The sequence below is a fragment of the Pimephales promelas genome, chromosome 25 (assembly GCF_988280905.1).
Source record: "Pimephales promelas chromosome 25, fPimPro1.hap1.1, whole genome shotgun sequence".
Taxonomy (NCBI): Eukaryota; Metazoa; Chordata; class Actinopteri; order Cypriniformes; family Leuciscidae; genus Pimephales; species Pimephales promelas.
Genome location: NC_142793.1, coordinates 14,528,318 through 14,540,469, shown reverse-complemented (window position 1 = coordinate 14,540,469; position 12,152 = coordinate 14,528,318). Strand labels below are relative to the sequence as shown.

The window sequence follows — 12,152 nt, the reverse complement described above, 5'->3', positions numbered from 1 at the left end:
AACCATTTGTATTACCAAAAGCGCTATATAAATAAATGAGACTTGACTAGATCTGTCTGCAGCTTTTGACACTTAATCAACGGATCCTTGGGTCCATCCTCTCATCACTGGGCATTACTGGGACTCGTAGTCTTTGGAATCCAAAATACATCAACTGGTCACCGGGGTACCTCAGGGTTCAGTTCTTGGACCCTTCCTCTTCTCCATATACACAACATTACTAGGAGCTTACTTTCAGCTTACTTCTACCATTGCTATGTTTATGACACACAGGATATTTTGGATGAAATGGATGAATGAAGATGCAAACACATCCAACTCAACTTAGTAAAGACAAAACTTCTCATCTTCCCAGCTACTTCATCATTACAGTACAATTTGACCGTCCAGCTAGGTTCAGCAACAATAATCCCATCGAGTCCCATCGGCCAGGAATATTTATTCCTGTAAAATCCGTAATTTTCTGTAAAAATCCGTAATAATCCTGTAAAATCCGTAATTTTCTGTAAAAATCCGTAATAGTCCTGTAAAATTCCTGTAAAATCCGTAATTTTGGATGACCAGCTGACCTTCAAAGACCACATTGCTACAATAGCACATAGCTGGACTATTGCAACACCCTTTTATGTGCAATCAAATCACTGGCTCGACTGGTCTTCACGAACGCAAAAGAGCCAATGTCACGACGCTGTTTCTCTCTCTGCACTTGCGTTAGCAGGTTGCATCAAGTTCACGATGGCCACAGGCTCCGCCCCTCCAATCTCCACTCTCTCTTACAAGTTTACCTGCGGTCAGTAAGTGAGACGTGCCTCGTGGTACCATGAACATCTACTTCACTATAGTCTATACTTATATAGGAATATATACTTACCTCCCTGTTCTAGCTTGTACTATCCTGAGCGATGGCTGAAACTTTGTATTACAAGCACTTCTCATGTTTATTGCCTCTTTATGATGAATCGCTTGGTGTATGCCTTACATGTAACTTGCTTTGGATAAATATTAATTTAAACGGTTCAAGTAATATAGTTTTAATAGATTTTGTTACATTAATATAAAATTAAAATTTTGATGTGTGGTCAGAGATGCATATACAGTATTGGCTTTTTGTCTACGTCTATGAATGCTGATTGGCACAACCAATCAGGTTTCAACGCTGGATCTATCCATTCATAAATGGTATTTTACCTGACTGTCTAAACTGCTGCAGTCGCCCAGGTCTGATTCCTGCTCCTCTTCAGTCAGCGACACAAGCGAGCCTCTCTCTTCTCTGTCCAGCTTTGACGGACAGTTTGGTTCCTGGCTGGCCTCCCCTACATGCTGGATCAGACTTTTCCTTCCTTCCTTCTCCGCTGCAAGTCCTTCCAGACTGTAACTGTGGAAATAAATATGTGATTATGCCTTTGCGGATGAGATATTTTAAAAAGGTGAGATGGTGACCACATGTACACACTGAATCCCACAAGATCTTTTACCTTCTTGTGGGAGACATTTAAACACAAAATATACGGCTAGACACAAACTCATTGAGATTCACATTCACAAAAAAACAAACAAAAAAAAAATCGAATGAAAACAAGCATAAGTCAACTAGCAAAAATGATGACAATAAAAGCTTGACCTCAGTCTGTGAAAGCTAATCCACTGACGCGCGCTAAACAACAAGCTCATGACATTTTCTCAAGCAAAATCATTCAAGCTCTGCCACAGAAATGGTTAGCCATTTTACACATGGTGAAAATCAATGAAAAATGTTTTACAGTGGCCTAAACAAGTGTTTGCGTCAACAGACAACATGCACATTATACACAAAGTTCAATAAGTTATTGCGTAGAGAATTTCAAAAAATAAACATTTTATTATTTTGCCATTTCAGTCAATCGGTGTGTATTTGAGGGCAAGTTACTTCATAGATGCAGTGAAAACTACTTTTGGATCAAATGGTTAAAAAGTTAGTTCTGGAAAAAAAAAAAATTTGTTTATTAATAAAATGCAGTGCAAGTATTCCAATAGTATGTAGAAGATCTAAACTACATGCTAAAAAACGTCACATTTTATAAATTTACTTCAAGATAACTGTTCAGAAAGCAACTTAGCGTTGAGTGTGATGTGTTCTGAAATTCTTTCTAACAGGAAACGCTTAAGATAAAAGTAAAAACATCTCACCTCTCATCAGGCTCAGAGATCCAGATCAATATGTTAGTCATTGTTAACATCAGTTAATATCTGCTGTCATACTGTAGTTTAAATCAACTGTTCAGCTAAACGGATACATGAGAGTGGCCGGTTTGTTTCGGTCTCAGACAATGAAGTAAACGGAAGTGACTGCAAGAGTGTTTGTGGTCTCAGATGTTTGTCCAGAGAGGAGAGAAGACTAAACCATAGAAAGGAAGTAGACTAACACACGAAACACCATCCGCATACACCTCCGTCTTTCTACAACACACCATTTGTGCTTTCATAATGCAATTCACGCCGTAACCATTACCAAAGAAGTTTTCTTTAAAGATTTTAGACACTTCCTCTTATTTTTTTTTTTTACCTTCTTTCATTTATTTCGTCGTTTTCTGTGTGCAGGGCAACCGAAGGACACCAGCTCATGCTTCATAGTTAAGCACATGAAAAGAGGATGGAAGGATGGATGGATTGAAAGACAAAAGAGAAACTTGTTACTACAAAGACCAGATCTAAAAGTGGCCCTTGAACATTTAACATTACATAACTTTCTTTTATGATAAGTCGTGCAGGGTTATTATAGTTACTGTATTTGATACCATAAACAAACATTTTTACTAGTTGAAATAAAATAAATGTTAACTAAAATAAATATTTTTGATTATTTTATTTCAGATAGTTGGCAAGGAAACTGAAATACAATTAATTTTGAAAGTTTTAATCCCTTTTTGATCTTTTAAACTCTTTACCAAAGACTTTTTAACCTCAATACTAATTTTGAAAAAAGTCAGAATTGTGATATAAACTCGCAATTCTGACTATTTCTCACATTTGAAAGGTGATAAGTCACAATTATGACCATTTCATGCAATTCCAAGTCTATAACTCGCAATTATGACTTTTTTTCTCATGATTGCGTGTTATTACTTACAATTATGACTTTATTTCCAGAAATTTCAAGTTTATAGCTCACACATTTTTTTTTTTTTGAGTTTGGGTATAACTTAAGCTTCCGAGATATAAACTCAGATTTGCGAGAAATAAATTCAGAATTGCGAGTTATAGACTTGCAATTGTGAGAAAAAGTGTCCGAATTGTGAGTTTATATAGGCAATTACGGTACTTTTTTTATTCCATGGGGGAAACAAGGTTAATATATCATTGACACTGTGAACTAAACATGTTTAACTTCGAAGAGGTTCATTGGATATTTTGATGAGGTTAGCATAGCATATAGCAGCATACACCATAATATAGCATTTTAAATATTTCCATGGACCATTCAGACGCAGTTTGATGGGGCCCCTGAGCGGAGAGAGTGAAAATGGATGATGGTACCTTCTCCTATGGCCTGCAGACCTGCGCTCCATTTCACCTCCAGACGAACTGGAAAAAGTGATGGAAAATGAAAATGATGAGGAGAAGATGGATAGACAGATACAATGAACCAAAAATTAATAAGAAGAGCAGATGAGATGATTGACACCCTTAGGAATGTTTACTTGAATGATGATTAAACAAGAGTAAAAACATTCAAATGTAGATGCAAATACACATAATAGACATTCTTGGTTGACACCAATAACTGAGAATTATTCCAATAGTAATTATAAATACATTTTCTGATAGAAATTATAAATATTTTATAGATTCATAATTATATAAAAATGTATTATAATTATTGATACTTTCAAAAATATTTATTTTTATGTTGTAATTATGGTCAATATAATAAATTAATAATAAAATATAGTCAATATAATAAAATTATTCTGGTTTTGCAGTCTTTTTGGTTTAAAATATACATAATGTTTATTGTATTTTATACAAACAACTATATTTGTATAAAATATAATATGAATTATATACACATACACACACACAGACACACACACACATATATATGTATATATATATATATGTATATACTGTATATGTATATACACACACACACACACACACACACATATATATATATATATATATATACACATATACATACATATTGGATTTATTGGATAGTTCTCTTCAGCATGAAAAGAAACAACCATAACGCTAACCATGATGTTCCTCTTTTCTGTCTTTCTGAGTATTAAGAGGTCATCTGTTTTATCATTGGCCGGAACAAAGTCTTGTGTGACCTAAATGCAGCTCTTTCTTTCACACAACATCTGCCTGCTTACAAAGCCCACAGAGGAAAGAGCCATCACACTACTGGGATTTCCCTTCATAAACACACAAACACATTCACATACAGACTGCCAATGACTCAGGGGAGAGCTGTACACAAAGCAAAACTAATGCGAAGATGATGGGACAAAAAATAAAACTGAGCAACTGCAAGCTTAAACTCAAGTTTAAAGTGTATGCTACAGTATGTTTATATCTGATAGCATAATAAATATGGATAAAATGAAGGATCAGGCAGAGGGGGTGGCATATTGGGCTTGTGTTTCCATGTGTTGCTGTAATAATGTTATCGGATGTTTTACAGGAAATATAAACAACAGGCATAAACAACATTGTTAAATGTAAAACCTTTTTGCATGACATATTTTCATACTGTCTATAGATTTATATATAATTTATATTATATATAGGCTAAATATAAATATTTTATATATAAATAATATTTTTTCTAAAACCTTTTATTTTGGATGCGATTAATTGTTTGACAGCCCTAATAATATATATATTATATATATATATATATATATATATATATATATATATATATATATATATATAACCAAATATATGCATTTAAAATGTCTCTTATTTATACTATATATCATGATAGTTCTGACAATGTCTTCCAAACTATACATCAGATAACAGAAGCAAAATAGTCAAATTACACATTTTGTCATTCAGCTATTTCAATTAGCACGCTAGCTAACAGGTTAGCCAACCAGCTTTGCATACCACACATCTGATTAGAATAAGAGCTTAAAATACCACAAACTGCTTAGCATGCAATCTCAGCATACCTCTACCTGATAACTTTTGATTATTTTCTAGAACTAGATACTGCAAGATGTTTTGGAACATTATTAGCCATCTCAACGCCCTGCTAACTGATTAGCATGGTAGCTTAGCATACCACAAGTAAACTAACAAGGTAGCTTCCATTACTACAGAAGGACAAAATAAGATATTTCTTCATGTTCGTCATTACAAATGGCTAACTTTTATGGTTTAAGATGGATAGGATTCTCTAAATTTGCACTGCACTGGACTGTGATGTTAAACTTAAGTCAATTGGCTATTTAAGAATAGTTCAAACCTCCCAATATGTCGTAATGTTCTGTTTCAAGAAGACAGAAAATTGCTGTTTGCATACCACAAAGTGACTTCAGTTTTGACATGAACGCTTTGTGTATGTGTACAGATGAACGTGAAGCCTTTTAAAGTATACTCCATAGTATAGCGTGTGTCGAAAGTCGCTCAACACATCAACACATGTCCGCATATTTCTGTGGCTGCGCTATTCCTCGTAAAAAGTTGTGACTGACAAAAAATGTTTTCGACTGTAAAACTACAGCCTGGGCTGCATGACGACAATACTTATATCACGTGAACTGTACGTATATCCTAGTGTAAACCAAAGTACACTGCGGTTAAGTCAAAAAACGTACATTTTTAGCAGTAGAGATTCATGGTCACTGTGATTTTGCGAAGTAAGACATGGTCCTGGATCAACATATTTTGTTGATCCTGGATCAATTTTCCCGTCCCAAAATGTAGTGCTTACCCAATCCCTACCCCTAAACCTAACCCTATCCATAACTTTTCCCTAAAATCAGAGGGCAAGTACTTCACCCTGGTTCTAACCCTAAACTTGACATAAACTGTAAACTTCTCAAATCTGATTGGTTGATTGCAAAGTTGATCCAGGCCCATGTGGTTCTTGGTGAAATCACGTTCACAGGAGATTCATACCTGCGCCGACTAATCTCCAACTCCCCTGTTGTATTTTTGCCCGGGCCCCAGCTGTGCCTGCGGAAAGGAGACAGGGATCGTATTGAGGGGCGTAGAATGGCCGGGACCTCGGTCAGACGGTCCTTTTTTTCTTCCTCCTCTGTTTCTCTAGAAATGGGTGAAGCTCCAGGAGAAGTGGGGTTTTCCTGACAGGTGTCTGATGCAGGGGCCTCAGTGCTGGCCTGAGGGATGGCGCTAGGGGTCCCCAGACTGGAGCCGTCATCTGTAGAGGACGAGTAGGTCATGGACACACCGCTGGTGAGAGTGACACTGTCCTCACCCTTTGATGGAGAAAGAGGACGACAATTACAGTTTGCAAAAACAAAATCACTTCCAATCTAAACATATTTGATGTTTAGTACAGAAGCTTTAAAGACTGGGATTTTGGACCAATAAAATTCCACTGTGGGTTGGACTTCCCAATGAAATGAAAATCACACATAGCACCTGGTTAGAACAAGCGTATGTGAATTTTGCGAATGACTGCTGATGACGTACCACTTTTACATCTCCGCAGTGTACATACAAGCAGACTCATTTTTTTTCCCTACAAACCCCATGGAGTCACAGTTCTTTCCATCCTTATAAAGCTTACATAACATAGAAACACACAGCCCTGAAACTCATTTCCATTCACAGCGGCTCATTAGTTTATTCGCATGCTGAGACTCCAGCCAGGAGAGGGGTGTGGTGAGCTAGCGGCTACATTACACAATAACCGTACCGTAATAGTTGAATTTATGAGCCATGGGGGGAAAAAAAACACTTCCAGAACACAAGTCAAGCATAGGTGAAGTGCCTCTACCTGCTTTTAGAGCTTAGAGAAAATGTAAGCGTGCTTCATGAAATTCCATGTACAATTCCAAGAGAAAAGTAGGCTAGTTTGGGGGGGCATATAACACAGTGTCCAACTACACACGACGCGATAAAATTCCAGTGCGTCTCTCCACACTTGACGCGACGAGACTGTGAGACGCCACAAGTCAATCAAAAATCACCGCCATTCAGAACAGCGTGTGGGCGGAGTCTCTCTGTGAAAGCGCACTGCTGGCCCGCACTCGCATTGGAAATGGGTAAGGACATAAGCAAATAAAGAAATAACATTATAAAAAATCAAAACATTAACAAAATATACTCACTGACTAATATTGTTATGAAGTACAGTTGTATGTTTGCATAGAATTCATTTTGAACGCTATATTATATGCTTTCAAAATCTGAGGTAAATTATCTGTTATCGCTTGTATGCCTTTGAACTTCGACAATCAGTTTCCTCGTCGTCCATGTTTGATGATTAAATATTCATGATACGCAGAACTTCCATCCAATGAGATCTCTGTGTGGGCGGATCTGTCAACCGCGACGTCACAGAAATAGGAACCGTTTCTAAAGTAGAAACTTCGCGTGTCGCCCTCGCCTCTGGTTAGGACAAAAACTCTGATTAACATGGAAAAGATACCTTTTATCGCGTGTCGCGGCGTCGCATCGCGTGTAGTTACGACCATAGATATGTATATAAAGGCTAGATGTGTCGTCCACACTGCTGGCCAATGGAGGTCGACGTCAGCACCTGGCGGCCATCTTGTCACAGGCAGCTCGCTCACTGGTAACATTGTTTTGATGGTGCATGTACTTTTTAAATCACTGTAACTTGCTCAATTTCTACCGATTTTCTAACGGTCTGGTTTGTTATAAACGGCAAATATGTAGTTATGATACTGCATACAATATGAATAATAAGTGTAGAAATAAATAACCATCCAGAATTATAGCCACGTTAATAACGTTTGTAAGACACCAAACCGTTTGTAAATCCGTCAAGATTTCAACGAGATAAGAGTATTTCTTACATCAGATACCACAGAGTCCGCTAGAAAGCCTGTCTGTGACAAGATGGCTGCCGGTGATGACGATAAATACTCCGCCGTGACACATCTAGCCTTTATATAGATATCTATGGTTACGACACTGTGTAAAGCAAATGTCCAAATAAGTTGCTCTTTTGAATGAGAATTTGTTTTACCTTCGGATTGTGTGTGCATTGCATAATGCTAGCTGCTTGGCAAAATGCTAGTTCTCTCAGCAAAATGCTAACCAATTAGCCTGGCAGGTTAACATACCAATAGTAGCGCCACTGGGTTTGCCGAGTTGCTGTAGCATAGGTTGTAGAAAGGCCCGTGCGATTGCACATGCGTCATCACTATAGACCATTTCACAAGATGTAAACAACATTGGTCCAGAAGCACTTCCTGTTTCAGTTTTTTAACACTACATAAAAGCTGGGATAAAATACAACCAACAGAACATTTAAAACTGAATCAAAAAGTTAAACAAACATCTTTAAGATGTTTTCTTTACATGTGAAATAAAAAAAACAGTTACAAACTGAAACAGGAAGTGCTTCTGGACCGGTGTTGTTTACATCTTGTGAAATGGTCTATAACACACACCGATATGGCATTGGTCCTTTTGTTCACACAGGGCACGTTCCGGGATGGATCCCGGCAATGTTACTAGGTCCCCATCCCGGCATCGAGCCCGGCATCAATCCCGGGACTTGTTTGCATTCACACAGAAGGCAATCTAGCAATTTTACGGCAATTTCCCAGGATAAACGCGACGTGTGAAAGGGGCTTTGCTAAGAGCAACACTTCAGTAGTGTCTAAAGCCCCTTTCACACAGAGATTCTGGAAAATACACGGATAATGTGACCCGGCATTTGTCCCGGGATAGTTTGATTTCGGTTCATTCACACTGCCAGTGATTTGCCGGAATCTGTGAGTGCGTTCACACACAACCTGTAAAGAACCCGGAAAGACACATGACGTGAGGATAAAACGTGTAACGTACGAGTCGAAAACATGTACACGCACATACCGTTCCAAAAAGCTGGTGAACGATCTCAGCTTCAGCGCGGATAGTGAGGGGCTTCTGGTCTGTGCTTCGTTCCAGTTTGCAGACATTTGTTCGTCCTTTCTTTGAACAACAGAGTCACGCGATGGCATGAGCGTCATCACTATGACACACCCCTTACGGCATTGGTCCTGGCTTTTGTTCACACAGCGCGCATTGCGGGACTGATTCCGGCAATGTTACTAGGTCCCTAACCTGGCATCGATGCCATTATCAATCCCGGGTCGTGTTTGCGTTCACACAGAAGGGCGTTCTGGCAATTTCCCGGCAATTTCCCGGGATCAACGCGCTGTGTGAAATGGGCTTTAGTCTGTGTTAAACATCTTTAAATTGAAGCAAGGAGTTTAAGCGGTGGAGAGATCTTCAGGGAAACTCTTAGAAGAGGTAGGGGAAAAAAAAGGAGAAGCATGTCTGAGGATGAGGTCATAATAATGGCCTTGGCCAACCGACCTGCTCACGTCACATGACATGATGTCAGTGGAGCAAGATGTTGTGAGTAGAGAAGATCACCACAGAATGAGACGCACAGACATGAGACGCATTACATAACCGCTTTATCTGGCAGAGGCAAAAGCGAGGGCTTGGTAAAGAGACATAGAAACAAAATAAATAGCAACTCTGCTTCGAAAACAAACAGAATTGGGTGATATTGGACAATCCGCAAATACGCACCCACCTTATTATTAAAAACGATGTCCTCGCCCATATCCTGGCTAAAGAGAGAGTCGCCATCGCTGACAGACCCTCGCATGGGGCTCGCTGACTCTTTGTGACGTACGCTCTCGGGTGAGGGGGTCGAAGGGGGGAATTCTGCAGAAACAACATGAGAACGTTGAATAGCAACAGAAGAAGAATAAATAGAAAATAAAACAGACCAGACTCGATTCTCACGGACTGAATCAAAATATAGTCTAAAAGTGAGTCATTTGAGTCCATTGTGTTGCATCTCTTCTTGCAAGACAGGATGTTGATGTCATCTACTTAAATAGATGATCTTATTTGACTAGTGGAGTCTTTTGTATTGACAGGAAGACATTCATTTGGTCTTTGGAGGATGTGTATGTCGTTTCCCATGTGACACAATGTGGGCACTATTTAGATTGGACACACACAGACACACAGTCTGAGCAAAGAGGGCATCCTCTCTTTTGTAGCATGCTGGAAGATGCATGAAAGAGGTTTTTGTGTTTTGTGTTTTGTTCTGGATGTAACTTTCACCCATAAACTAAACCTATGTGATGCAATGGTTGAGTTGTTGACGTCAAACGCTGTTCATTCAGTAAACTCGGTGGTATTTCAGTGTAAATTTATGGTTACAAGCCACATAAATTACGTAGGTGCAAACATGAACATCCTCAAAGACCATGGACATTTGGGTTACCAACTTGATATTCAATGCAAAAGCTAAATCAGTTGGTTACCTGAGCTCACTGAAGTGGATTTGTTCTCCTGGAGTCCAGCATCTCGACTGGCATCAACTGAGTAAAACGTCTCTGTCTCTCTGTGAATCTGCAATGAGAAAATCATTCCAGTTTAGTGTGTGTCATTTCATGTCCAAAATAACTCTTGATATACAGACCAGAAAACTTTACAGCTGATTTTGTATATTCTGAACTTATAATATTCACACTTGTCGTATAAAAAAATACTAGTGACTTGAAATCTGATTGGTTGACGAATGTTCTAAGGTATGCAATTATTTTCAGGGAAACCTGCGGCTTTAGGTCTTGACCGTATTATTACAGTTCCATATCACTTCGCCAAATCATTTTAGTTATTTCAAAAGGTCCTTACAGCCTACAACAGCAAAAGAACCACAACCCACAATGACCCAGACCAAGCAAAAATATGTTTAGTACACAACAGGATAGAAACAACAAATTATTTTCATGTTTTTTTGCCACAAAAATACATTTTATGTACGGAAAGCACATACCCTCTTTCTCCCAATCAAACACACACACATACAGTAGGCTACTAGGCACACACTCACACAGAAACATGTTGCCAGTAAAATAGTTTAGCAACTTTAAAGCTACATGGAATTTCTCACTAGCGAAGTAATAGCGTCACTGATCTTGGAGCTTAGAGTTTCGCTATTAGACGCTTCTGCCGAACACTGTTGAGAGACTCAGGTAAGTCACACATGCTTAATCTCTCTCTCTCTCTTATAACTGCATTAATAATGGCATAACTGAAAGCAGTCAAGGTAAATAAAGAAAAAGATCATTTGTTGTCAAGTGAATATTTTTTTTAATTGTGCTTCATTGCCAACCAAACTTTTTCTAAAAGTATTGATTTTCTCAAACACATACTATTTTTAAGATCCATCATCTGCTAAAAATCATGCTAGAATGCAGCAGGACATACAATACTGATGCATCAGGTGAAAGATAGTTTTCCTCTGCAACCTAAAACCAGGACAAGTATGCCAATGGTTTCGACTTGGACGGCTAAAGCATTTTCCTTTGACCACAGAAGAATCCACTTTCTTGATGAACAGAAATATTAGCAGTGGTAAGAGCGTCTACCTCCTGAGAGAGTTACATGTGCTTGTAAACCCTCAAGGTTGTGATTTGGGGCAGGAAGGGTTTCTGGGGGCATGTGTGGGGCATTCTGAACAGACCTAGAGGAATGTGACCCACATGTAAACATCACAGCCCACTAGCGTTCAACTTAGAACAGCTGTGAACGGGCCATAGAGGGCTAGTTTTAGGCTACTGTAGGACAAAGTGGTCACCGTACAATAGTGGGGCATGAATGATGTAAATTTGTAGGCCAGCCCGTAACGCCAATAGGACTTTTACAGTACATAGGCTTTTGGTTCATTGTATAAAAGCTCTGTGATCAACACAAGATTATGATAGTAACATGTTTTGTCCATATTAACAAAACTTTAATGAATTTTAAAGCCTAAATACAATGGCCAGAAGTAAAAAGCTGAAGGTAGGCTAGAAACGAACTACACCACAGCCCCAAGATTTTAACTCTTTATCTAAAAACATTTTCCCAAAAAGTTTGAGTTAGAATAGTTTGCAAGAGCATGATAAGCACGAGGCTGTGAAATGGTCTGAGCTTTCCAG

General features: G+C 38.5%; 1 protein-coding gene across 8 annotated transcripts in view; it reads right to left on the bottom strand.

Moving 5' to 3' along the window:
* The window catches only part of akap13b (A-kinase anchoring protein 13b), a 104,202-nt gene that overhangs the window by 28,720 nt on the left and 63,330 nt on the right, over positions 1 to 12,152 (bottom strand). For 6 of the 8 annotated variants that reach the window (XM_089127606.1, XM_089127605.1, XM_089127604.1 and 3 more), the window contains exons 9-14: positions 10,491 to 10,578; positions 9,746 to 9,879; positions 6,118 to 6,437; positions 3,514 to 3,561; positions 2,543 to 2,602; positions 1,189 to 1,375 (exon numbers count right to left, since the gene is read on the bottom strand). In XM_089127606.1, the coding sequence (XP_088983732.1) occupies positions 1,189 to 1,375; positions 2,543 to 2,602; positions 3,514 to 3,561; positions 6,118 to 6,437; positions 9,746 to 9,879; positions 10,491 to 10,578 (837 nt within the window). The remainder of the gene's footprint in view (positions 1 to 1,188; positions 1,376 to 2,542; positions 2,603 to 3,513; positions 3,562 to 6,117; positions 6,438 to 9,745; positions 9,880 to 10,490; positions 10,579 to 12,152) is intronic. The other 2 variants (XM_089127608.1, XM_089127610.1) reach the window with 2 other exon arrangements.